Raw genomic sequence first — 26,917 nt, forward strand, 5'->3', positions numbered from 1 at the left:
TGAGCTGTGTGCCCTGTTAGTTCACCCCAGCAGCATAGTGCTTTGTGGTGACCACAGTGCAGCTGTGTTGAGACTGAACTGTTCCTTTGTTCTTAAGAACATAAGGAGATCGTTCCCCACCCCATGCTGGACAGAGGGAGGATCAACTGCAGCTGTTGTGTCCAGTGCGCGCTCTGACATCCTATGTAGAGTGCACAGTCTCTGTCTCTGTGGGCAAGTGTGTGTGATTGGAGGATGTAGTACGCGCAGAGTCCAGTAGAGGGCTCTGCCTGTGCTTATAGTACTAGGATTAACACATCGTAACCTTCATTTTTGTTATTTTGTCTCAAATATTCACCTTACTGACAATAAAGTCATTTCTATAGAAATGTAATTGCTCCAATACTGTCCTGCTTACAACTTGATCACTAGATTTGCGCAGGTTTATCTGCTGTATATAATCTTCTGAACAGCATTTAGTAGAAGAACTTTTAACTACAGCATTCTTGTTTCAACAGACGTGTATACAAATCTAAATTCAGTGTGAATCTGATGTTAAAGGATTTATAATTTATAATGTAAACTGCCTAAATGTAACAATGAATCTCTTTACAGTATGTGAGTACAAATAAGATACATTACTTATTGAGTAGCAGATGAACGGGAAAGAGAGGGAGCAGTTATCATCTGACCACAGTCCTGAGTTTCTGAACACTGTGGTGACACACTGTGCTGTGCTGTCTGGTTGCCCATAGGCCCAGTTTTGAAACAGAGACGTGCTCCCATCAGACCACAGTTGATCCAAGTACAGACCGATCCACACATTGTCACCAGCTGTCAGCTTTGTGATGATGTAATTTTCTGCCCGATTTCGTATACTGCAAGAGAAACAGCAGCATATACACATCAAGGGTGAGTTGAGTATAACTGAAAAGGTAAACATAAAAGAAAGAAGAAAGTCCAACACTGCAGTGCATTGTTAGTGATTGTTGGAAAATATAATATTGTAGTTTATGAGATTATGTAAGGATTTGGTCACGTGACAACGTAGCTGTTAATTAAAATCTGAAAATCAGTGCAATATAATCACCTTCAAACTAACTATAACTATGTTACTATACTTCTATTCCAAATAAGGCTTGTAATTATTATCATCATACATTACACCATGACTGAGGTCTAAGTGCATCACAGTCTTAAAATAAGGATGAAAATTATGTAACTCATTACAGTAAAAAAATAATAGTACTAAATTAACAGACAGGAAGAGAAGGATTCAATCAATCTGTCACCAGTGTTTGGCAGTAATGCATTTGGTGCTGCAGGTCAGCGCACTGGACTTTGTTGTTCAAGTCAGCTGTTAGCCAAGAAGCGAAAGGAAGAATGGAAAAGATGCAAAGTGGTGGTAGTGAAAGTAATATAGTAACTTAACGAGTAACATAACTAGTTACATTTATCACCCAGTAATAAGTAAAATAATATTATTACTTTTTTTAAGGTAAGTAATATATTACAATTTCTGAGTAACTTGCCCAACACTGACCGTCACAATACTGAATAAGCCGAGTTTCATCAACAGAACAGATAGTAGTAGTAGTTAAGTAGTTGCTTCAGTACTGAACTATTGTATGTGTTGGAGTCTTCATCAGTGCACACTGTACCTGGCTAGATCGACGTAATTCTCCCTGCAGTATCTCTGAGCTTCAGTCCAATTCAAAGGTGTGTCGACTTTTACAAAGGATGATGTGCCATTTACTTTACCTGGAAATATATTGATGAAGAGAAGTTATTAACAATGTGCTATGCAGAAATTCCATTTAGCTTCTTGTTTATATTTATGCTATAAAAAAACTCACCGTTGTAGCACACAAATCTTTGTTGGTTGTTGCAATGAACATGCAACCACTTTCCATTGTAATCCAAGAAAGAGTAGTAATAGTAATAGTAATAGTAAAAGCTTTGAAGCACCACACAGTGTTGTTGTCCGTAAGGATTGTAGGGATATCCTGGAGCCCAGTTTCTGAACCCTGTCTCTCCTTCACCATAGAAGCTGCTGTCACTCAGGGACCATCTCCATCTGTCACCATAGAGGCCTATCCAAGCCTTGCCTGTTCAAACAGATGTTCATTATGTAACAGCTGGAATTAAAATAGTTGCTGAATTGACTTAAATTGTAGATGAATAAACTGAACAACCCTTAATTTATGTGTGTTTGAAGGGTCTTTGTTGTTCTTTTACATTCCATAATATATTTTATACTTTCATCTAATCAAAATAAGCTGTTGTGAATGTATATGATTATATACCTTATGTTTATGTTCTGTATATGTTTCCAATACTTGCCTCTGTAGCTCCTTGTGGTCCTGAATACAGCATTGGCGTCAATTGGGGTTCTTATGGTGGCCAGGTCAGTGTAGACCCGTCTGCAGAAGCTCTGAGCTTCAGTCCAGTTCAGTGGCGTAGCCTCAAAGTAAAACTGACGGGTTCCTAAAATAAAGCATATTCAGTTTTTTATTACTTACTTTTTTTTATAAAGCATGTTTTACAATGAACATAAAGATGCACTGTGCATCAGGTGGATTCAGCTGTACTGTGGGGTTTTACAATACACTTTTCCTTGTTGGTGAGATTTCTGTAGCAGCAGAAATCACTGTATCATGACCACAGAGCATGGAAACAAGTAGTGCTCTATGGCATGCTGAATTTTTCTGTTTAGTGCCTTAACACAAGTTTCACCCTGCCTCAGTAAATTGGTGTTCGCTGTTTCACACTGACAATAAAAAAAAGTACCAGTTCAACCACTGACATTTTTTTGTCTCATAAGTTGGACTCTTTGTCTCAGTCTGTCGCAGAAATACACACTGTATATGCAGTACTGAGTCAGAGATGTTTTAGGAAGATGCATTGATAACTTGTTAATACCTCTTGAAAATAAAAAAAACAGACAATCATATGTCATAACTGAACATGAAATGAAACAGATTTTTAATTTATACAAAAAGACACAAAGACAACAGCAAGTTAACTTAATTACATGAACAAGGAATAAGAAAAATGTTTAAATGTCACAAGGTGTGACAAAGTGGGTTTGCTCACCATTTGTCCCATACAGGTCATTTTCCATATTACACAATATTATTTTATACAAGTGGTTATTTTTGTAATTTATAACATCTTGTGTAACCACTTACTGTAGACTGTAACATAATGCAAACACAAAAACACAAACATTTGCAAAGAAAAATGCCGCGAGACCAGGCAATACTGTGGTTCCAACTTTAAGTCCAGCATGCATCACGTTAAGTCAGCACTGCGCAGCACCGCGTGAAGTCAAATGCGGGCCCTACGTGCGTTTGACTTAAAACTCCTCCAAAAACAGTCACAAGTGTAAAAAAAGTAAGGTGCCTGTTTAAACAAGTCATTTAACTACTCTAAAGGCACAAAAAGAGGAAAGGAGAAGCTTCATGTCCAGCCAATCAAACCACCACTGAAGCGCTGAATTGATGTGATGGAACGTAGTGTAATGGGAATTCCAAACATATTGCATGTAACCCTGGACTCAGGGAGACTCATCTGTGATGTGGCACTGAATCTGTGTAAACGTAACAGGCAAAATATCTCTGTTCTCTGTGATATCCAGACTTCAGGGACAACGTGTCTCTGTGGGATGATATGATTGACCCTAAAGCTGGATAACTAACAACTGAGCTCTCCTTACTCATTCGAGCATACATGTACATGGCGTTTGTGTGTTGCTTTGAGCCCTTCTGCAGAAGACTTGAATAAAATTCGCAGAAAGACAAGTGTAAGTCTGAGTTGTTTATTTGAAAACTCGAATTGCCATCACAGTAGCGATCAATCAGTGTCAGGTGATGTGAATAGCAAATAAAAATGTTCAGAAAAGTTTTAAATGATACCAGAGGGTGAAACCAACGGAAAGCCAAGCTTGTGGTGATAAACTTGCAACAGCGACGAACATGCCTGAGTCCGCAGCTGAAGGCAAGCCGCTGTTAAAAACATGCATTGACTCGACGCGTGCAGGCCTTTTTTATACAGTTTATGGTGCTGGCACACAAAGGGGAAAAAAGATGTGCTCTTCTCTTTCTTTCGGTGTGTTTGGCTGCAAGCAAAACCATACAAATCTTAATTTTTTTCCACGATCTGGTCACAAAAAGTAACGATTGACGTACTGGTTTGACTAGAGACGTTTTGATTCTTCTTGATACTGGGCTGTTTCGGTCTTTACGTTCTCCTCTGACTCTGTTTTCCTCTGCTTAAACCACACCTGGGGAGGGGCCCGCCAAAGCATTTCCTGTTTTATAGTAATAGGGTGGTCATGGATGACCAGGATAAGTGGGCCAAACCAAATTGAGGCTTTTCTTTTGCTATATTAATGTTTCTTTTACTTGCTTTTCTGTTGTTATAAGTAAATATGTAAAGATCATCCTATAGTGCCCTGTAGACCTGTGTTAGAATCCAGGTAGGGTGACAGTTCTTGCTCTTCACTACACAAGGAAAAACTTGGTAAGTACTATTAACTGTCCTGTTGCTTCCCAAGTTGCAAGATGAAAATGTTATTCCCGGTTAAATACACATTAATGAAGTCATCTTACCAGTAACTGCAGTAATGCTCACTCCACTGCTTCTGGCATTCTCAAACACAGAGAAGAGAGTGAATGTGTATTTGGTTCCAGCAGTGAGAGATGAGACTGTGTAAGTTACTGGTCCATCTCCATCTGGTGCAGTGATGTAGATCTCTGCACCATTAAACTGGAGAATATTTCTGATGTTGTTGTTCACTTTGTTCCACTGCAGAGTGATACTGGTCTCATCTCGTCCTATTGATCTGACGTTTTCAGTTTTTGAAGGAGCTGAGACAAAATGAGCAGTGAAACACATAATAACTGTATATAAAATGAAAATGTTCTCTTTGACTGTTAAAGATGGCTCGCTAAGCAGATATAGAGCATAGAAATAAAGTGACATATATTACCGGTAACTGCAGTAATGTTTACTCCACTGCTTCTGACGTTCTCAAACACAGAGAAGAGAGTGAATGTGTATCTAGTTCTAGCAGTGAGAGATGAGACTGTGTAAGTTACTGGTCCATCTCCATCTGGTGCAGTGATGTTGATCTCTGCATCATTAAACTGGAGAATAAAGCTGAAGTTGTTATTCACTTTATTCCACTGCAGAGTGATACTGGTCTCATTTTGTCCTATTGATCTGAAGTCTTCGGTTTTTGGAGGAGCTGAGACAGAAGAAGAGAAGGGAAAGAATTTATCAACAAATAACCTTGTGTGAAAAAATATTCGTGCTCCATATGACTGTTAAGGTTGCTCTATTTTGTATTCCATTGTGAAAACCTAATAGTGAACATGAGTGATATAGTTAATTAAGACCCACATTTGTATAATCAGGAATGCTGTGTCGGATTTTACACCTAACCACATCCCAGAGTGTGTTTCTCAAGACATGTGTAATGAACAATAAATCAAGAAAACTAATTCTTTACGTTGGATAACTATGGGGAAATAAAGAATTTTAATGCGTTGGCCAATACAGTCACACAGAGAAACTGCAAATTCATCAGCTGTTTGATGCAACACATAATGTTCTTTGGTGAATCATGTTGACATAATCACTGACATAATTGCTATTCCCAATGATGATCCATCACTACTTGTAAATCATTTTTAATCTACTGTATACTTTCTCAGTTTAAACAGTAAAATTAAGAATTTTTACTACTATACTAATACTTTTACAATACTTTTAAATACTGTGCTGTTTACAACATGATCACTAGTTTCCCACAGGTTTATCTGCTGTGTCTTCTGAACAGCTTTTAGTCTATGCAGAACAACAGACGTAAAGAACATTCTTGTTTCTGCTTTAACAGACTTTTAAACAAGTCTAAATTCAGTGTGGTGTATGGTACTGATCTTAAATGTAGGAGATCTATTTGCCTTAATGTAACAATGAATCTCTACACAGTACGTGAGTAAATAAGATGCATTACTTGTTGAGTAACAGATGAATGGGAAAGTGAGGGAGCAGCTGTCATCAGACCACAGTCCTGAGTTTCTGAATGATGTGGTGACACACTGCTCTGTGCTGTCTGGTTGCCCACTGGCCCAGTAGTGAAACAGCGAGGTGCTCCCATCAGACCACAGTTGTTCCCAGTGCAAACCGATCCAAAGAAGGTCACCTGCTGCCAGGTTTGTGATGATGTCATTTTCTGCCTGATTTCGTATACTGTGAGAGAAACAGTAGCATATACACATCATGGGTGAGTTGAGTTTAACTGAAGAGGTAAAACATAATAAAAAATAAATAAAAAATCAGCACTGTTAATTATTTTTGGGAAATATAATGTGATGGGTAGAGAACAAAAATTCAGGCTAATTTGTGTTTTAAATCAGTTTCCAATATACTATTATATAGGTCAAAAGCTAAGATAATGATTAAGTATAAATGTGCCAATTATATTGAGTTGGTGTTCAACATGTTTTGCATGTTATAAGTAGGCTAGTTAGTATTTTTTATTACAGTTTTTCCAACACATTTCTTGAAATTTTGCCTCTTTTTCTCAAAACTCTAAAAACAAATCCACAACTTCTCACCCAATTCCCCAAACTAGTGTTGTAGTACTCGAGACCGGCATTTGTACTCGATCTTGTCTCGGTCTCGGACATTGAGGACTCGGGATTTTATTTCAATACCAGTCAAGACCATAACTTTGGGAATATCAATAAATTGCTTTTGCATTGTCTGATTTGTTAACATACTAACTTTGATAGGAAAGCAAAACATATTGCTTCAAATGCAACCAATAACCCTAATTGACGACTGTCACCCCTCCCTGCGATGCTTACGTTGATTTCAGCTCTTAGTGTTTGTATGTGGGTGTTTTAATGGGAATGTGAATCTTTCAGATCAATTTGAGAACTACCTATGATCTCGTTCCACATTTTATTGCGTGCCATGCAATGCAGGGAACTGGTCTTGGTCTTGACTTGGTCTCGCCCTTGAATTGAAACAAAATGACCTCCATACAAATCACCCACCCAAACAAGCAGCGGAGGATCGAGGCTTCGGCAGACTGCAGCGTGTGGGAGAAGTAACACAGTAATTAAGTAAATGAGACATTGCTCTGCGAGTACACGGCCGGCGCTCTATGGAGAGTAACCATGGCAATGGCGTCTGCGCGCTACACAGCTGTAGCCTATTTAACTTTACTTGAAATCATAGGCTACATATCTTTACCTGATAGGCCTTCATCTAGTTTTGCGGGGATGCTCTGCCATGCGATTTCCCTCTGTTGATGTCCTATTTAATAAACAGTAATAGATTCTGGAAACTCAAAAACAATGAGGATCAGTCTCTCTTCCAATAATTTGTGCTGCACTTCGCATACAAAAAGTTCAAGAAAATTCAACTTTGGCAGCGGACGGGCATGTGTGTGAGGCGAGCAAAACCGCAACAGTTTCACAGGAACACAGCCGCTTGTCGGTACACCTTGTGCTCGACCACTTCACCTCTCTGTAACAGGGACACTTGCTACTGAACATAGACTGTTTATGCTGCTCCCTGGTAAAAGAAAAATGTTTCTGCTGATAGCTGTTCAGAAAAAACCCCCAAGAAAACTGGACTCTGATGGTAACTTGTTTTAACAAGCTCGATAAAAGGTATTGTCAGAATGGTTACAATACAATAAGCTATACATAACGGAGCCTCTGTTTATATTATTATTATCATCATATCAGCTGACAGCCATATGCTCTATACAGTATTTTCAGTTTTTTCCCATAATTTCACTTAAGAGATTAAAGTGATGAAAGAATTTGGACTTTGAGATAATTTCGGAAACGCACACTTGATTTTTACAGCATGACCTTGAGATCAGAGAGTGTCTTTATATGACTACTGGGTGAATTGCTCAACCTACCTGCAACATTTTGTGTTTCTAAGTCAGGTTTAGTTTAAGCTGCACAAACACTTATTAGTGTCACAGGATCCAAATAAAATAGAGAACTTAGACTCACTATAATCGGAACACCAGCAAGTCTGACTTGTTCACCTGGGAATTTTAACCTTTGGAACTTCAAAATCTCCAGAGTAGGTGACTTTGTGACTGAGCTAGTGGTGAGAGGCTGCTTCGACACACCTTCACACAAGTTGAGGTAGTGACGTCACATGCTCCACATCCGGATATTCTTTTCAGTTTAAACTTAAAACGCTTACAACAGTCAAAATGTTGAGAAAATTCTGACAAAACTTTTGGTAAAATCTGATCCAACACTGAGCAAAAAAGAAAATGTTGTGCAATTGTACAAGTTATAGCCAATGAAACAATTGATATTGGCCAGTGAAACACTTGATACTGGAAAGTGTTAAACCAGAAGATCATTTGAGCAAAGATGCAGAGGAATTCGGAGATTAAAATGCAACCCGTTCTCATCTCAGGCATCATACACGCTTTGACAAAACCATGGCTATTGTACGCAAAATGGCGATTTTGCGCTGCAGTTTGCTTTAGTGTTGCAACACAAAGGAGGCTAACCCTACCTGCTAGCACATCGAGATGCGAGAGTTCACCACAGGGATGGCATTGGAAGTTGATACCCTGAGGTAGAAAGATGCTACCTAGTAGTTCTGCAATGCAGTTTTCCCTTTACTGCATGTGATGGTGTGTCTGTTATAGCTGTGTGCACACGTTCAACTCTGCCTATTGTGTGGTTTTGTTTAATGTGTGTAATTTACTGTGTTTAGGTGGCGGTGCACCAGTGTATCAGTGTGGCCGTGTCCGGGCATCCTGTTAGCCCTTAGCTATTGCATGTCTGGCGTATGTAGATGCTCAGGTGTGTCAACAGTTTTGCTTTTATCCTTTGGCATCCATGGAACCGTTGGCAAAAACATCTTGTCCTGTTTAGTATTACTTGAGTCTTGTATAATGAATAGAAGTGCCCAAAATCAGATTTTTAATATTGATGTTTAATCAATCACCCTTTCAGTGGAAACTCTGTACCATGTCTCTGTACTTGGGGAACCTATGGCAACAATTAGCTGTTTGGGGATTTGAACCCCTCAACACTTTTTCTGTCAATCCTGCTTGTAATCATCACAATGATCATCATACTAAGTGACTTAGTCCCAAGGGCCTTACACTTGAAAATGTTTAACTTATAAGCAAAGCAATTAAAAAATAATAAAAACAAATGAACAAACACAAAAGGGAAGGATTCAAACGACAAAAAGAATCAAATAAAACAGTTTGACAGATTTTGTGGGATTCAATCAACTGTCACAATACTGAATAAGCTGGATTTCATCACAGAACAGATAGTAGTTGTTAAGTAGTTGGTTCAGTCCTGTACTCTTGCATGTGTTAGAGTCTTCATTAGTGCACACTGTACCTGGCTAGATCGACGTAATTCTCCCTGCAGAATCTCTGAGCTTCGGTCCAATTCAAAGTTCTGTTGACCTTTACAAAGAGGATGTGCCATTTACTGAACCTGGAAATATATTGATGAAGAGATATTATTAACACTGTGAAGATGGACTTTGCTAAAATGTATGCAATGTAACACCTCTAACATACACATCCTGTGCTCTTCTTCTTTGATCACAGTACAATTCTGTTGCGGTGGCAGCCGGCTGTTGGTGAGTGCCCTGTTTTTCTTTTCCTCCTTCGCATCCTGGTTTCTCCTGTGTCTCCTCTCTCTCCCTCTGTGTGCTCTCTCCCTCTCCGCTCCGGAGCCCGGCTGGTTATCCACACCTGCGTCTCGTCAACCTCCATCTCCGACCGCCGCACCTGCCAGCTATCAGCCTCATCATTTCGTCTCCTGTCACCCTGTACTAACCCTGTCTGTCGGTTTCCTCCCGCCAGGTCCACTCTCCTCTGCCTCCCCGTTCGGCCAGCCGGGCTCACCTACCTGCCTCCCCCTCTCACTGCCTCCACGGCGCTCGCCGCAGGACCGCCAGGCACCACATCCTTCCCTCCTCGGGTGGGGGTGGGAAAAGTGATGCTCATCCAGAGCAGCCACTGGGGAACCACAATTTTATCTAACTCACTGACTTGACCACAATTTTTACTCTTCATGCATCATTTTACACCAGAAATGAAAAATCTTCCTTCTTCTGGTTCCTCACATGGGCTTTCTAAACCCATCGGACTTATAGTTTTGTCTCTGTGCCCTTCTCAAGGACAAGAGTGACCGGCAATTCCTCTACTGCCAGCCATTATAAATTCTTATCGAAATTTCTTGTCAGCTGCAGAATGTACCAATTTTTAACTAGCTGAAAAGGTCACTTTTTTTTACTTTAAAACATGCAACGTAATACCAGCTAGTTCGGAAATGCGTTCTGCTGCTTTGGACTTCATTATACTGAGACATACAGACACACATTAATACACTGACGAACACATTACACACATACACACAGAGAGCAAGGTCAAAGGAGAAAAGGAGAAAAGAAGGTTTTATTTATTTCCTGTCAGTTCTCAGCAGAGAGAATAAAGAAAAATCTGTTACTATCTGTGTAACATCAATGATAGTGTAACAGCCTTGAGAAGCCATTTTTATCAATTTTTTCTTTAACTCATTGGCTTTACCACAATTTTAAATCTTCATGCATCATCTTAAACCTGAAATGTAGTAAATCTTGTTCTGGTCCTCACATGGGCTTATTCACTTAATTCCCCGCCCCGCCCCACTTTTTATGTTTTGCTCTTCCGCATTTTGTCATCTGACTTCCACTAAACTGACAAAACATCCGGTAACTAGTTAGAAGATTATTTGTTGCTCGCTATACTTAATCAAAATGTCAAATAACGTTAACGCCGTAAATGTTTTAAATTGGGAGCCCAAAGAAAACCACATACGACGATCAGATAGTCTCGTGTTGTCCCATCCATTGTCATTGTGAGTAGCCGATGTGAAGAAGTGGCCAGAGGTAACGTATGACATGAGCGCTACATTTCAGTCTGGCTGTAAATGCACAAAGTAGGTCACAGCATGTCTGTTTATTAAAGTATGTCTCTTGTTTTCCAACTAATGTTACTAGAAAGGCAGTTAGCGCTAGCAAGCATCTCCTCTTCAGACTGCTGTCTGGAAGCTGAGCAGAATGTTATTTAACTGCTGTAAAGTTGGTTTGTTGTCATTCATCCACATATTGAGTACACAAATGAATGAAATGCTGTTTCTCAAGGCCCATCGTGACCAATACAAGATTACAATAATCAACTTACAAGACAAGACACAAACATATTACTACACTATACAAGGGCTGTCCACGACAAGGATTTACATAGTCCAATCAGAATCATCAAGTCCTGCCGACTGATAGTCGAATCATGTGTGTTTTTGTGCGCGGCAATTGCAAGCCGAAGCTAAACTGAGGCTAATTGTTGACCATTTTCTCTCTCTCTCTCGCCCCTGCCATTCACCGGTCTTGTGCAGAGATTTTGCCGTGCTGCACAACTGCATGCACGTCGCTGTTCCTCGCGGGTCTACTTCATGTAGCGTCTGTTTAAAGCTGCAGACAACTCTGCACAACACTGGTGAAGGTGGGGCTCCATCTCTTCAGCAAGTTTTCCTCCTGCCACTACACACATTCACGCTACGCCTACACATGCGCACTGACGACCCAGGGTTAGGGTTACAATCTCAGACTTATTTACGCAGTTTTTTTTTCTTTTTGCATGTTTATTTACAGCAATGTATATTGTAATCGGCTGTCTATTAAGTTATTGAGAGAAAACTCAGACGTTGAGCACCCCCATATAGCCAAAATGGCATGATCCTTGTGTTGTTGTGAAGCTTCGACTGTGAGATTGACAGTCGAATCAGGCTCCACCCATTGAAGCATCGAATCTTCCACTATTTGGGGTCATCACTACACTATTCGAGAAATAAATAGGAAAAAATATATTAAGGTGGAGTGAATCGTTGACCTGATAATTGTAATCGAATCGATTCGTGACACCAGTGAAGATGCACACCCCTATTCTACCCAATCCTATAGGTCTGGCCACGTGGTCGGTGTTCCAATGCTGGTGTTTGGACCAGGGATTGGACCCGGTGGCCTGTCCACTGCCTGGGGTGCTTTTGCTCCTCCAGCTACTGATGGACAGAGGACTGGCGTTCAGTACGGTGTCTTACAGTGTAAGACTTACACTGCTGCCATCTCGTCCTGTCATGAAGGTTTGGGTGACAGGACGGTGTTTGCTCACCCTTTGGTGAAGCGTTTCTTGAAGGGGGTGCAGAGGCAAAAGCCTGTGTCACAGCCTGCAGGGATTTGGTGCTGGTTTTATGCGTCTTGACCAAAGCCCCTTTTGAGCCTTTGGAGACAGCAGACCTGAAGTTCCTTGTCAGCCAATGTTGCCTTGCTCTTGGCTCTGACATTGGCCAAGAGGGTCAGCAATCTGGCTGCCCTCTCTGTGGCCCTTTTGTGTCTCAGGATCCAGAGTGACTGCAGCTCTGCTGTCCTGTGCCTTAATCCAGCCTTTATGCCGGATTTATGCGTCTCGGGCTTCTTCCCTCCCTCCCATAGGTCTGAGGTAGAAGCTGCATCCCACTTCCTCTGCCCAGTGCGCACGCTGTCCTGGCACGTGGCGCACACGGCCGCTTGGCGCCGTTCACAGTGCCTTCTTGTGCACTACAAGGAACAGTCCAAGGGGCTTCCCCTGTCAGCGCAGTGTCTGTCTCACTGGCTGTGCGAGGCTATTTCACAGGCCTGTCTGTCAGCCGGTGAATCTTTCCCGGAGATTCTCTGTGGCGTTGCATTGCATGGACGCACATTTGTCTGTTTCTACCTGCGGGATTCTCCTGTTTCTCATTGACTCACTGACTTACTGAGTGTTCTTTCTGAGTGATTGTCCTCTGTGAGTGTGCGATGCATCTTCTTTCCCCCTACCTCACTAACCTCTCAACTCCTCACTGTCCCTTGGAACTGTCCCCTCTGCTTTCAAAACTGCCGCTACAACCCCAGTCCTTAAAAAACCTGGTCTGGATCCCTCTTCCTTTAATAACTTACGCCCAATTTCCAACCTCCCCTTTCTGTCTTAAACCCTTGAACGTATAGTCGCCTCACAATTACAAACTCATCTTCATGCTAATAACCAATTTGAACCTTTCCAATCTGGTTTTCGCCCCCTCCACAGCACAGAAACTGCTCTCCTCAAAGTCTTCAACGACCTCCTTACTTCTGCTGACACCGGTTCCCTTTACATCCTTATTCTTCTTGACCTGAGTGCAGCCTTCGATACCGTGAGCCATAACATCGAAGGTACTGCACTCACCTGGCTCCGTTCCTACCTTTCCAACAGATCCCACTTCATCTCTCTTCATAACCACACCTCTGCTACAGTCACAGTCACCCAAGGCGTTCCCCAAGGCTCCGTACCTTGGCCCCCTTCTCTTCATCATCTACATCCTCCCCCTTGGTCAGATACTCCGCCACTTCAACCTGAACTTCCGATGACTATGCCGATGACACCCAATTCTACCTCAGCACCAAATCCCCCCACAATCCCCCTCTCTCCCACATCAACTCCTGTCTGTCAGCGATTAAAACCTGGATGCAACACAACTTCCTCAAACTAAACAGCAATGAAACAGAATTCCTCACCAGTGACGGCACCATTGTCTCCCCATCTCCCCAGGCCCTCAACCTCAGTGTGATTTTTGATTCAACCCTCTCCCTTGAACCCCACATCCGTCATGTCATTAAAACCTCCTTCTTTCACCTGCGCAACATTGCCAAAATCAGACCCTCACTCACACCCTCTGCTGCTGAAAGACTCATTCACGCCTTTTATCTCCTCACGGCTGGACTACTGCAACTCACTACTACTTGGTGTCAGCTCAACCTACATAAAAAGACTCAACTGGTCTAGAACTCAGCCGCACGACTCATCACCCGCTCCAAATCCTGGCACCACATCACTCCAGTCCAAAAACAACTACACTGGATTCCCATTTCTCACCGGATCACATACAAAATCCTGGTCCTTACTTACACAGCCATACACCACCTGGCCCCTTCATACCTCACTGTCCTTTTATCACGGTCTCCTCTACATTCCAAGGTCCAAGCTCCGCAGTTTTGGGGACTGAGCCTTTTCCAGGGCAGCTCCCAGGCTCTGGAACTCCCTCCCCCATGAAATCCGCACCTCAGTCCAAGGGGCTTCCCCTTGTTTTTTTGTTTCTTTATCTGCTCTGTAAAGCGACTTTGAGTTCGTGAAAAGCGCTATACATATTCATTTTATTATTATTATTATTCTCCCAACCGGACAGTGGGGGGGAGCGATAGTTGTTCGCATTGGCCCTGCTCTGTGTACAGATGGAATGGTTGCAGTGTGTAACCTTTGTCTGTGCCTACACAGCAACAGGGCCCCCCATCCCGTCCCTGGCCTCTAATGCATGGGTTCGGTTTGCTTCTCCCATGTCGTCATTTTAACAGGGCTGACAATTTTGTAATGCATCCTCTGCTTGAAACTAGTGAGTGAGACCATAAACCCATTAGTAAAGTGTTTACTGAGGTAATAAATCATATAAGAAATAGAGTCATTTAACCATTATCTCTAATGGAACCGGACTACAACCAGAAGAGTCGGTATGAGTGTCAAACTCAGTATGGACCTAATTCCTTCCAAAATAAAGCTTCTAACAGTCTGCAGGCAGTAACTATAGGCTATCTTATAAATAAATAAATTGTCAGTCATGTAGCTAACGCTTTTATCCAAAGTAACTTACAATTGCTATATGTGTCAGTGGTTGCACCCCTCTGGAGCAACAAGGGGTTAAATGTCTTTCTGAGGGACACAGAAATTAGATTCTTAGTTGATCCTTACCTGGGTTTGAGTCCCACTGCAACAGTGGGACTCAAACCCAGGTCTCCCACTTCAAAGGCGTGTGTCTACTCCACTGCACCATCCTCACTATCTAAACAGAGAACTAAGGATCAGATTTCTTCCAAATTAAAGCCCCAGACAGTTACTGTATCTTAACAGGGAAGGATAAGATGAGACTGATTTTTCAGATGAGACTGATTTTTCAAAATAAAATACCCTAATGGTTACTATATGTTAACAGGAAAGTAGGGATGGACCTATTCTTTGAAAATAAAACATAACCATCCAGTAAGGAGAAACATGTTCTTGCATAGATGTATCCCTGCAGGTTCTACACAAACACAACACACAACTTTTCATTGCAGGTGGTGACACATAGCTTCTTAAGAAAAGATACTTAGGTCAATTAGACAAACATTCAAATGTAAGTCACTTTAGAGAAAAGCATCTGCCAAATGAGTAAATATAAATGAAAGAAATTAGAACTAAATATTAGAAGAACTTGATTCAGTGGGATAAAATATTACTCATGTCACCTTGATACAAGTAGTGAGATGTTTTTAAATAAGGAACTCACCATTGTAGCACACAAAGCGGAATTGGTAGGTGCAGTAGTAGGATTGCCACATCCCAGTGTAACGGTACAGGCTGCGAAGCAGCACACAGTACTGTTGTCCATAAGGATTGTAGGGATATCCAGGAGCCCAGTTTCTAAACTCTGTCTCTCCTTCACCATAGAAGCTGCTGTTACTCAGAGACCATCTCCAGCTGTCACCATAGAGGCCTATCCAAGCCTTGCCTGTTTAAACAGATGTTCATTATGTAACAGCTGGAATTAAAAACAGTTGTTGAATTGAACTAAATTGTGAATAACTTTACTGAACATCCCTTAAATGATGTGTCTCCTCTATTTTTCATTGTTGTTCTTTCACATTCCACATTATAATATTTTATTATTTTATCTAATATTTAGTAACCTTATCAAAAACTCAGTTGTTGCCTGGCTATTGTTTATCTATAGTATAATACATGAGTATTTACACTACCGTTCAAAAGTTTGGGGTCACCCAAACAATTTTGTGTTTTCCTGAAAAGTCACACTTATTCACCACCATACGTTGTGAAATGAATAGAAAATGTTGTCAAGACATTGACAAGGTTAGAAATAATGATTTGTATTTGAAATAAGACCTTTTTTACATCAAACTTTGCTTTCGTCAAAGAATCCTCCATTTGCAGCAATTACAGCATTGCAGACCTTTGGCATTCTAGCTGTTAATTTGTTGAGGTAATCTGGAGAAATTGCACCCCACGCTTCCAGAAGCAGCTCCCACAAGTTGGATTGGTTGGATGGGCACTTCTTGCGTACCATACGGTCAAGCTGCTCCCACAACAGCTCAATGGGGTTCAGATCTGGTGACTGCGCTGGCCACTCCATTACCGATAGAATACCAGCTGCCTGCTTCTGCTCTAAATAGTTCTTGCACAATTTGGAGGTGTGTTTAGGGTCATTGTCCTGTTGTAGGATGAAATTGGCTCCAATCAAGCGCTGTCCACTGGGTATGGCATGGCGTTGCAAAATGGAGTGATAGCCTTCCTTATTCAGAATCCCTTTTACCCTGTACAAATCTCCCACCTTACCAGCACCAAAGCAACCCCAGACCATCATATTACCTCAACCATGCTTAACAGATGGCGTCAGGCATTCTTCCAGCATCTTTTCATTTGTTCTGCGTCTCACAAACGTTCTTCTTTGTGATCCAAACACCTCAAACTTGGATTCATCTGTCCACGACACTTTTTTCCAGTCTTCCTCTGTCCAATGTCTGTGTTCTTTTGCCCATCTTAATCTTTTTCTTTTATTGGCCAGTCTCAGATATGGCTTTTTCTTTGCCACTCTGCCCTGAAGCCCAGAATCCCGCAGCCGCCTCTTCACTGTAGATGTTGACACTGGTGTTTTGCGGGTACTATTTAATGAAGATGCCAGTTGGGGACCTGTGAGGCGTCTGTTTCTCAAACTAGAGACTCTAATGTACTTATCTTCTTGCTCAGTTGTGCAACGCGGCCTCCCACTTCTTTTTCTACTCTGGTTAGAGCCTGTTTGTGCTGTCCTCTGAAGGGAGTAGTACACACCGTTGTAGGAAATCTTCAATTTCTTAGCAATGTCTCGCATGGAATAGCCTTCATTTCTAAGAACAAGAATAGACTGTCGAGTTTCAGATGAAAGTTCTGTTTTTCTGGCCATTTTGAGCGTTTAATTGACCCCACAAATGTGATGCTCCAGAAACTCAATCTGCTCAAAGGAAGGTCAGTTTTGTAGCTTCTGTAACGACCTAAACTGTTTTCAGATGTGTGAACATGATTGCACAAGGGTTTTCTAATCATCAATTAGCCTTCTGAGCCAATGAGCAAACACATTGTACCATTAGAACACTGGAGTGATAGTTGCTGGAAATGGGCCTCTATACACCTATGTAGATATTGCACCAAAAACCAGACATTTGCAGCTAGAATAGTCATTTACCACATTAGCAATGTATAGAGTGTATTTCTTCAAAGTTAAGACTAGTTTAAAGTTATCTTCATTGAAAAGTACAGTGCTTTTCCTTCAAAAATAAGGACATTTCAATGTGACCCCAAACTTTTGAACGGTAGTGTATATATATATATATTATGCTTATGTTACATACAGTATGTGATTGCAATATTGAGAACTTGCCTGTGTAGCTTGGTGTGGTCCTGAGTACAGCACTGACATCAGTTGTGTTTTCTATGGTGGCCAGGTCAGTGTAGACCTGTCTGCAGAAGCTCTGAGCTTCTGTCCAGTTCAGTGGTGTACTCTCAAAGTAGTACTGACGAGTTTGGGCAGAAGCAACATTGCCCAGTGCTCCTAAAACAAATCATATTAAGTTTATTGTTTACTTATTTTTAAATTAAAGCATGAAGACTCTTTTACAGTGAACATGAAGAGGCACAATACATCAGATGGGTTCAGCTGTACTGTGTTGAGTTTTACAATACATTTTTCTCGTTGGTGAGATTTTTCAATGCTTGCAGCATACAATGTATCATGACTACAAAGCATGGAAACAATTAAAAATCCTCTGAAATTGAACCAAAAAGCCAAGCCAAATTTAATGTTTTGTGGCTTAAAGAGGTCATTTTATGCTTTTTGGCTTTTCCCCTCTCCTTTATTGAGTTATATACCTTTTTTGTGCATGTAATAGGTTTGCAAAGTGAAAAAGCCCAAAGTTAGTTCCTATCTTCCACAGAAATAATAATGCTCGCCTAGCAACTAGTCAGACACGCTCTCAAAAACACAGGTGGAAAAACACACTGAGCTGCGGCACACAGTGACAAGATGTCTTTTCCAAACACTAGCAACCCTCCAGGCACTCAATGGTCATAAAATTGTTACTGTTATGTAGAGACAGAGCTCAGTTAAAATTTTATGAATGAAAGATACATTTGTAACAAATTAATAACTCACCACTCTGAAACTCTTGCTCCAGTCCATTTTGCTAAGCTGGTCACAGGAACATATACAGCTGAACCGAAGCCGTGTTTACCGGCTTGTCAAGACCCCCCTGCTTTGCTTCTGATTGGCTAATAGTCCTTAACCACGCACTGCGCATGTGCAACTCCCGACAAAGATCTTTTAGAAGTGAGATGCTTCACTCCATAGCTAAAATGGAGCGTTCAACACACAGGGTGAAAAGAGGAGCTGCAGCAATGTGCAGTATGGCAAAAATATGGTGTTTTTTGAAAATTAAATCATGTAAACCTGTTCTGGTACAACCTCTAAATAAAATCATGAACCTGAAAATGACCATAATATGACCACTTTAAAACTTTGTCGATCAGTTTGAGTCAGATTAAGTTTCAGCCTGCCGCAGATTATGTGTTCACTGTTTATCACTGACAATAAAAATTAAAACCTGCTCAACTACTAACATTTTATTTGTCAATTTAATAATTTTCTGTTTTATACATTGTATCGTTTGTCTCAATTTGTTGCAAAATTACTTACTGCATATGCACAACTGAGTGAGGTATGCTTAATAACCTACAATATGCTGATTCTATCATAATAAAGAACAATGACTCAATCCCAGAGGAGAGGGACCCTAATTGAAATTAATTCTGCCCTTATAACTCTCTGGGCCTGACATTGATTAGATGATGCGTCCTTCGTTTAGACATGAGCATCTGGAGCAGAATCGTGCTCATATATGTAATTAAAATAGCATTGCTTGCTCTGAACAATATTACTTATCAAAGTGTTTACCCAGGATTTTCTCCTTAATTTGAAAGAATATTGTTGTTGATTGGCCATCTTGTGGGATGGATGGGGGCAAAAAAGAGGAATCTTTTGGATTATCAGAAACTGGCTTGTCTGCTGTCCACCTTGACAGTAAGCCAGATACCATCAGAGCTTGTTATCTAGCACAGACAAACAGCAGAAAAATCAAAAATGAGGCACCAACCTGTGAGCACAATGACGATCACCCCATAATCCATGAGTTAGACCTTTGAAAAAAACACATTTGAAAACAAACAAGTTAATCAATTCTCACTAAGATCTGTAAATCAACTCCACTTGAGGTTATACATGAATATGTGTCAGTATTAGCAAGAACCTTCCCTGCAGAATAAGGTATGGTTATTGATTCTACTTACCAGTGTCTCTTTAACCTCCTTCTGCTTAAAAATACAAGACGTCAGACGCCTCTGACTTTCAGTTACTCTGTGCTGCTTGTACAGAAGCTCAGTACTCGTTTGATGTTTATCGGTTGTCTGATGGTGTTAAATACTGAAGTCTTTAGAAATGGGAGTAGTTAAGATTCAGGGAAGAGAAACAGGCTCTTGTATGAGACAAACAACCTTGCTGTGGGAATCGGGAAGTAAAAGTTAATACCTGACAGTTTACATGCTTTTTGAAATGTACTGAACAGCTATGCAGATCTAATCAAATCCGACCTGTGTTCGACCTCTTCCTGTGCCCTACATAGCACAAAGCAGTGTCTTTTACACCAGTGTCATTTACAGTAATTTAATAAAATTGAAATGAACAACCAGTGCTAACATGTTGTTTCATGCCAAAAAGCAGAACACAGCAATCTCTCCTTTGTCTGTCTCCTTTGTTTGTCTCCTTTGTCTTCCCTTCTTTCTTTCTTCAAAACTAGGACTGTCAGGATTTGGGGGTATTTATGTTTCAATAATATTTGTGTGAACAAATGAGTGATCTGAGTGTAAACATGTAATCTGTAAATATAAAACACTTTGTTCAAACACAAAATGAAGATTTGCAAACTCACAAAAATATTTTGCAAATAGAAAACATCTGAAAATATCAGAATATCTGAAAATACACAAATTCCATAAATAATAAAAATATCTCTGAATATATTTAATAGTTTACAATAAATGAACCACATTTGTGAATATCTTCCTAACATTTACAACTTTCAAACAGGCATTTGTGAGTCCCTGTATTTGTCGTTTTGAGTTTTGAAACAAACTTTCCGCCGATGGAAAGAAAATCGACTCGTGTCATTTGGCTGTTTTCGGAAACCACGTGATGTGTCGGGAGAGGCAGCGATCCAAACCAGTGGTGAGTAAGAAATAGTATAATTATATAATATAACAATGTATTAAGCTATGAGCACAGGGAAAGTCCGCTAGCTGCTAGGCTAATTTCAGCAGTTTGAAAATGCCACAGGCTTTGGCTAATGATGGTGTTTAGCAAAAAGCAAACCATGACTATGAGCCGAATGTTTGTTAAAAGTTGGTGTGAGCTATGTTTGATGCATGTTAGTGAACTGTACTGAATTTAGATTTAACCATATACTTTTTTTCCTAGTATGGCCAAAAGCCGAGTGGACATCGGTAGGAGTTCCTGTCCTGTGGTCAACACCAGCATCCAGAAGTGGACAAAAAGAACAAGAACAAAAATGAAATTAAGAATTTATAAGTCCTTAAGATATAAATCACAGTTTAATGCAAACAGCGCCCAGACAGTCAGAGGTGTGCACATAACAGAGATCCATGATATCTGTTACTAGTCTGAGACCAGTGTTTCCCCTGTGTCCGACGCATTTCACCGCTGCCGATGAATGAATGACCACGCTACTTAAATTTCACACGCTCATCAATATGACTACGAAATTGATTTTCACTGGCACACCGTGCAGCAGAACATGTGCAGTGTAAGTCAAGTCTGTCTGTTAAGTCTGTTTCCGCAACTGCTAGCTAACATCTCACTTGTAAAGCATGTTGTTGCATTTTTTGGCTACAATGGAAGGTTAATGTTAGCTAAATTAGGAATGAGTAATGTTAATTAGTTGCGTGTCATTACTACCTAACTTGTTGAGTAATGAGAACATCAGGTTCAAGCTAAACTGTACACATACTGTACATCCTGATAGTTAAGTTAAATTATATTTCATTTTCCAGAGAAGTCTGACAACTGGTTGTTAAAGGAAGGACGCTGGTGACCACAGAGGAGCTTAGGCTAGTAAAGTAAATTAGGAATGTAAACTAGTCATTTTAAGCAATTGAGGAGACATTTCTTTTGGATTTTAATGTTCAAATTAAATGCTTAGTAATTATCCAGAAATCACAGGAAAAAAAGATGCATCAAGATGCTATGTATTATTTTTAATACAAATTATGAACATTCATATTTCAGAAATATTAATTCATAAATCCTCGTTAGGGCACCACCAGAAATTCGGTTCACCCAGGGTCTCCGGACTCCCTAGGTAATATTATGGGTTTCATAGTTACACAATTATTCCTAGTGATTAGTTAGTAGTATTTGCTTAATTATTTTTATAAAATAAGTCAGTCAATCTCATTTTGAAGGACGTAAATGCTCCGTTACAGTGACCTGGAGTTAAACAATAGCCACACACACAGTTCCTGTGATTTAGGAGAAATTTATTAGCTAACTAAAGTGAATATAAATGCGGTTAAATATACATCAAAGACATAAACAATGACTAAACAAACAGAATGCAAACAATGAGTTTAATGAGTTCTATTGTGGGAAGGATTTGAACTAAACTAAGTTATGATACTAACTCAGTTAAATTTGGCTAGGAGTTTTAGAAATGATTAAGGATTAAAGCTAATGGATTAAAAGACTATTGGACATCAACTCAACCACAAATGCCGGTGATTTCTTACGGCTTGTTGTTTCTCTCAGCTGGGTTGCTGGTTGGCGGCCCCACGACTAGCAGGTTGTCCTGGGGGTCCCCCTTGGTTGACTTATTGAAGAAAACTTGCAGGGATAGGCTGCTAACCTTGGCTCAGGTTGTTGGTTTGATTGTCCTTTGTTACTGCTCGCGTAACTAACCACGTGGATGGCCTCGCGTCTCTGTTGTCGTGGGGAGGAGTGAGTTAACTCGACGAAATAAAGCTTAAAAACAACTTGGTCGTTCTTGAATTAAATTGCGTGACTTAACGGTCTGATAACTTTAACAAAAAGAAAATAAGACGAATTTACAAACAAAAGAAGAAGATAAATTCAACGAAAGTTTGCTGGAAGACTAAGAGAGCCGTGTATTAACTTTTAATATGGTCCTAAAGACTATATACGCGTATTTTAATCAAATACCTCTATACAATGGATTCCTAGATATCAAACGGTTATACAGTTCTTGGTTTTAAGCATTTGATAAAAAGGGAAAACAATTGTCAGTAGTTAAACATGAAAAGGGTTAACATTTCTTAGAGACCACGTCAGATTAAGAAACTCACCTAGCTTCCTGGATAATATTGTCTGTTAAACATTCTTACTTCAATATATATATAAGCAAGTTATACAAACATGGCATCATATTATGAACAATAAAATACAGAGTGATACATTAAACAGCAGGAGCGGCATTTCAGAACGATGGCATGTAATACTTAATTTGTCCTTTTGGGTGACTCTAGTTCCATGGGAGGAGACTGAAGATCACTTTGATTATTTCTTTAAAACAATCATTTGCTCAGGAGCTCAGGAAATTAGTTAAAGAGCACTGCAAAATTAACTTATATGGATTCTTCTTTTCAATAGCAACAACACAGTAATATAACTACTCAAATGGAAGTGGAGAGACCTGCTAAGTATCTTAACAAAGATTATTTAATTAAACAAGGTAATAGGCAAGTTAAAAGGAGACAGTATTCATTTGTCCACACAAAGGAATTTGGGCCAGTGTCCTTCTCTGGCGTCTGGAGTTTCTCACCAATTCAGAGGTGGTTAGTAACTGCCCAAAACAGCAAACCTTTCACTTGGGTCAGGCTGTCTGTTGAGGTATCTTAACCTCCGCACCTTGCCTTTCCTCAGGGAGAGACAGATTTTTGATAATTAACACAACACTAGCTGATCCACTACATCACTAATTCTAAATTGTGACTAAATCACTATAACCAGGCTAACTCCGGTTTGGCGCTGCTCTGTGGCTGCCTCGCTGCTTTCACGTTAGGCATTTGTTTTGTTTGTCTGTTTGCCACTTAGTATTAACATGGATTTTGTTTTATGGTATGTGATTGGACTGTTTGCTGTGATTTTAAACACATACTTTGCTCAAGGAAGCAACCTCGACAATGCTGCTGGCGGCGAACCCTGCGAAATACGATACAGCAGAGAATTCCTACTGCTGTTCCGCAATCACATTCCCCCGGACTATTTAACGGCTGTGGACTTGATACCGAACTGTCTTAAATCAAATCCTAAGGAAGGGAATAATCGGTCGAAACGTAAATGCGGACATAAGGGTGGTATTCGACTTCGATTAAAGAGGCTGAAAAACAAACTCCCTCTGCCTACTACACTGCTTATCAACGCGCAATCACTGAGAGCGAAGACAGAGGAGTTATCAGCTAACACCCGCTTCCTGTACGAGTATAGGAGCGCATGTGTCTTGGCAATCACTGAGACTTGGCTGGATAGTAACATCGCGTCCAGTGAGGTGGAACTTTCAGGCTTCTCGGCGTTTAGGACCGACCGAGACACCAACATCACCGGGAAGGCTCGCGGAGGCGGAGTCTGTTTCCTCATCAGGGACGAGTGGTGTCGGGCAGTTACGGTGAGAGAGAAACTGTGTACTCCTGACATCGAGCTGCTGTGTGTCTCTCTGCGACCCTTCTATCTGCCAAGGGAGTTTCCTCAAATTTTCCTTACAGTGGTGTATATATACACCCAAGGGCAAATGTCAACAAAGCTTCAGAGATTCTTTTTAACCTCTCACAGAATCTGGAGTCACTTTCACCTGATGCTCCTAAGTTCATTCTGTGAGATTTTAATAACTGTTCCCTAAAAAACATCTGCGCACATACCATCAGTATGTTAATTGTTTTACTAGGAAAAACAAGTCTTTAGACATGTGTTATGGAACCGTCAAAGACGCCTACACAGCATCCCAGCTACCACCACTAGGGGCGTCTGATCACTGTGTGGTTAATCTTCGGCCTGTTTATAAGAGGCTACTGGAGAGGGAGAAGCCTCAAAAAAGGTCTGTCAAAGTGTGGAACAATAACAGCATTATGGCTCTGCAGGGGTGTTTTGACTGTACAGCATGGGATGTCTTTAAGAGCCCTGATATTAATGATCATGTTGAAGCAGTGTCTGATTATATTAACTTTTGTGTAGACTCTGTGATACCTAAGTCCTTTAAAGTATTTCCTAATGACAAGCCATGGGTGTCAAACAAACTAAAGAATCTTATAATTCAAAAGAAAAAAGCTTATAGAAATCAGGATGAAACAGCGAGAAGGGACTCACAGAGGCAGATTAAACGACAAATACAGCTGGATAAGTACAGCTATAAACAAAAGATAGAGGCCGCTCTGGCATCTGGTAATCCTAGAGAGACATGGCAAGGAATTAAAATTATGACCAATCTTCCACATAAGGGCAGGGGAAATTCTCCTCTGGTTTTGCAGAGTGAGGAACCTGATCTGGCTAACCAGCTCAATACATTCTTTTGTCGTTTTGAGAGGGGCAATAGTACGGAAGCAACAACTGGGATACCCCTACCCCTCCCTCTCCTCCCCCTCTCATCTAACTTCACCATCAAGGAATCAGAAGTCCTCCAGCTTTTTAGGAAATGTAATTCTCGGAAAAGCTCAGGTCCAGATAACATATGTGGAAGGGTCATAAAACACTGTTCACTGACCTTTTTAGATCTTCTTTTAACCTTCACAAGGTCCCAACGCTGTGGAAAACATCCATAATTATACCAGTGCCAAAAACTCAGCGACCCACTGGACCAAATGATTTTCGACCAATTGCACTAACATCGCTGGTCATGAAGTGCTTCGAGCGTTTAGTAAAGAGGTACATTGTATCTGAAACTCAGCACCTCATGGACCCCTTGCAATTTGCCTATCAGGCCTCCAGGGGAGTTGAAGATGCCATTGGGACACTATTGCACTTATTGCACACTCACCTTGAGAAACCAAAGACCCATGCTAAGATTTTATTTGTGGACTTTTCCTCGGCTTTTAATACTATTCAGCCCAGTATTTTGGCGGATAGATTGGCCTCAGAATTTTCACTTGAACCTGGCTTGATCTTATGGATTGTTGATTTTCTTAGCTGTAGAATCCAGCAAGTCAGGGCAGGAACTTCTCTCTCTGATAAAATGTCTACTTGCACAGGCTCTCCTCAGGGATGTGTTTTATCTCCTTTGTTGTTTATTTTATATACTAATTCTTTTACCAGCACTTTACCAAACAGGCACCTTATTAAGTATGCAGATGATACTGCCTTTTTAAGTCTACTATATGATGATGAGGAGGAGCATGGCCCAGTTCTTGACTATTTCTTAGAGTGGTGTGAAAAGTCAAGCCTCCTTCTAAACACCACCAAAACAAAAGAAATGTTTATTGATTTTAGAATGATCCAATCCTCAAATTCAACTTTTATCAACGGGGAGGCTATACAATCAGTCACAAATTATAAATATCTTGGCATGGGGATGGGGAAATATGTGTTAAGTGTATTAGTATGTGACTTTGTATATTTAAAGGTTCTCTTTTGGTGTATATGTATGATGTATGTTGTATGATGTATGTTTGTAATGCCTACTTGATTGCCATGCAAACAAATTTCCTTACGGGGACAAATAAATGTACTTACTTACTTACTAAAGTGTATTTATAACGAGGCCGAGTTGATTGTTATAATGTACTATATGGAACATTGTCTGAGATTCTTGGCGCACAGTGGTATAAACTGGTATTACTATTAGTTATAAAACATTAAATCAAAAAGTCAGAATGACTTAAGAACTTTGCTATAGCGCCTAATGCATGTTTTAAGTGATTATAACAATTGTTCCTTGTTGTATGTGCAGAAGGTTTTAGTCTGCACACACATTGTCCTCACAAAAACTGATGTAAGATGTCACAGTGTCAGTTAGTTGATCCAGGTTAGTGGCTGCAGTCTCAAATGTCCTTTAAAGGCAGGATAGGCAAGTTGTTTCTTAAACACTTTGGTTGAAACTGTCTTTATACACCAATACATATTAAAAAGTTAGGTGCTAGGAGGTGTTAGGAGAGTATAAAAATCGGCTGTCTGTAGTAATGTCTGATTTGCTGGGTGACTGTCACTCTCCCTGGCTACCAGCCTTGCTGCCAGAGGAGCTGCTCAGACCTGACGAGCGAAGCAGGTTTTTCAATGATGTAAATGTAAATGCTCCGTATTTGTATAGTGCCTTTCTAGTCTTTTCGACCACTCAAAGTGCTTTTTACACTACATCTGCATTCACCATTCACACACATTCATACACTGGCGGAGCAGCCACCAGGGGCAATTCAGGATTCAGTATCTTGCGCAATGACACTTCGACATGCAGCCTGGAGGAACCGGGATTGAACCGCCGTATCTAATCTGTTTGTGTGCTTAATATTATCTTGTGTCTGCAAGCATAGTTTGACTGTATGTTACTCTGTAAAGTCTTTGAACAAGACATTTTACAAATGTGGTGATGTAGCTGTGTCTATTTGTAGTTATGAGAAAGACATAAATGTTTGTGTGCATAAACAACGCTAGCTAGCAGTTTGAAATTGTATATAGCT

General features: G+C 40.5%; 1 protein-coding gene across 1 annotated transcript in view; it reads right to left on the reverse strand.

The window, feature by feature from the left end:
- Positions 1 to 26,917, reverse strand: part of LOC119912223 — a 359,916-nt gene that overhangs the window by 116,399 nt on the left and 216,600 nt on the right. The window contains exons 24-28 of the mRNA XM_038731318.1: positions 4,593 to 4,850; positions 2,323 to 2,466; positions 1,836 to 2,087; positions 1,641 to 1,740; positions 622 to 857 (exon numbers count right to left, since the gene is read on the reverse strand). Coding sequence (XP_038587246.1) covers positions 622 to 857; positions 1,641 to 1,740; positions 1,836 to 2,087; positions 2,323 to 2,466; positions 4,593 to 4,850 — 990 coding nt within the window. The remainder of the gene's footprint in view (positions 1 to 621; positions 858 to 1,640; positions 1,741 to 1,835; positions 2,088 to 2,322; positions 2,467 to 4,592; positions 4,851 to 26,917) is intronic.

Source organism: Micropterus salmoides, unplaced genomic scaffold (genome assembly GCF_014851395.1).
Source record: "Micropterus salmoides isolate LMB-PRFRI ecotype aquatic unplaced genomic scaffold, ASM1485139v1 Ms_hic_scaffold_2, whole genome shotgun sequence".
NCBI classification, from domain to species: domain Eukaryota; kingdom Metazoa; phylum Chordata; class Actinopteri; order Centrarchiformes; family Centrarchidae; genus Micropterus; species Micropterus salmoides.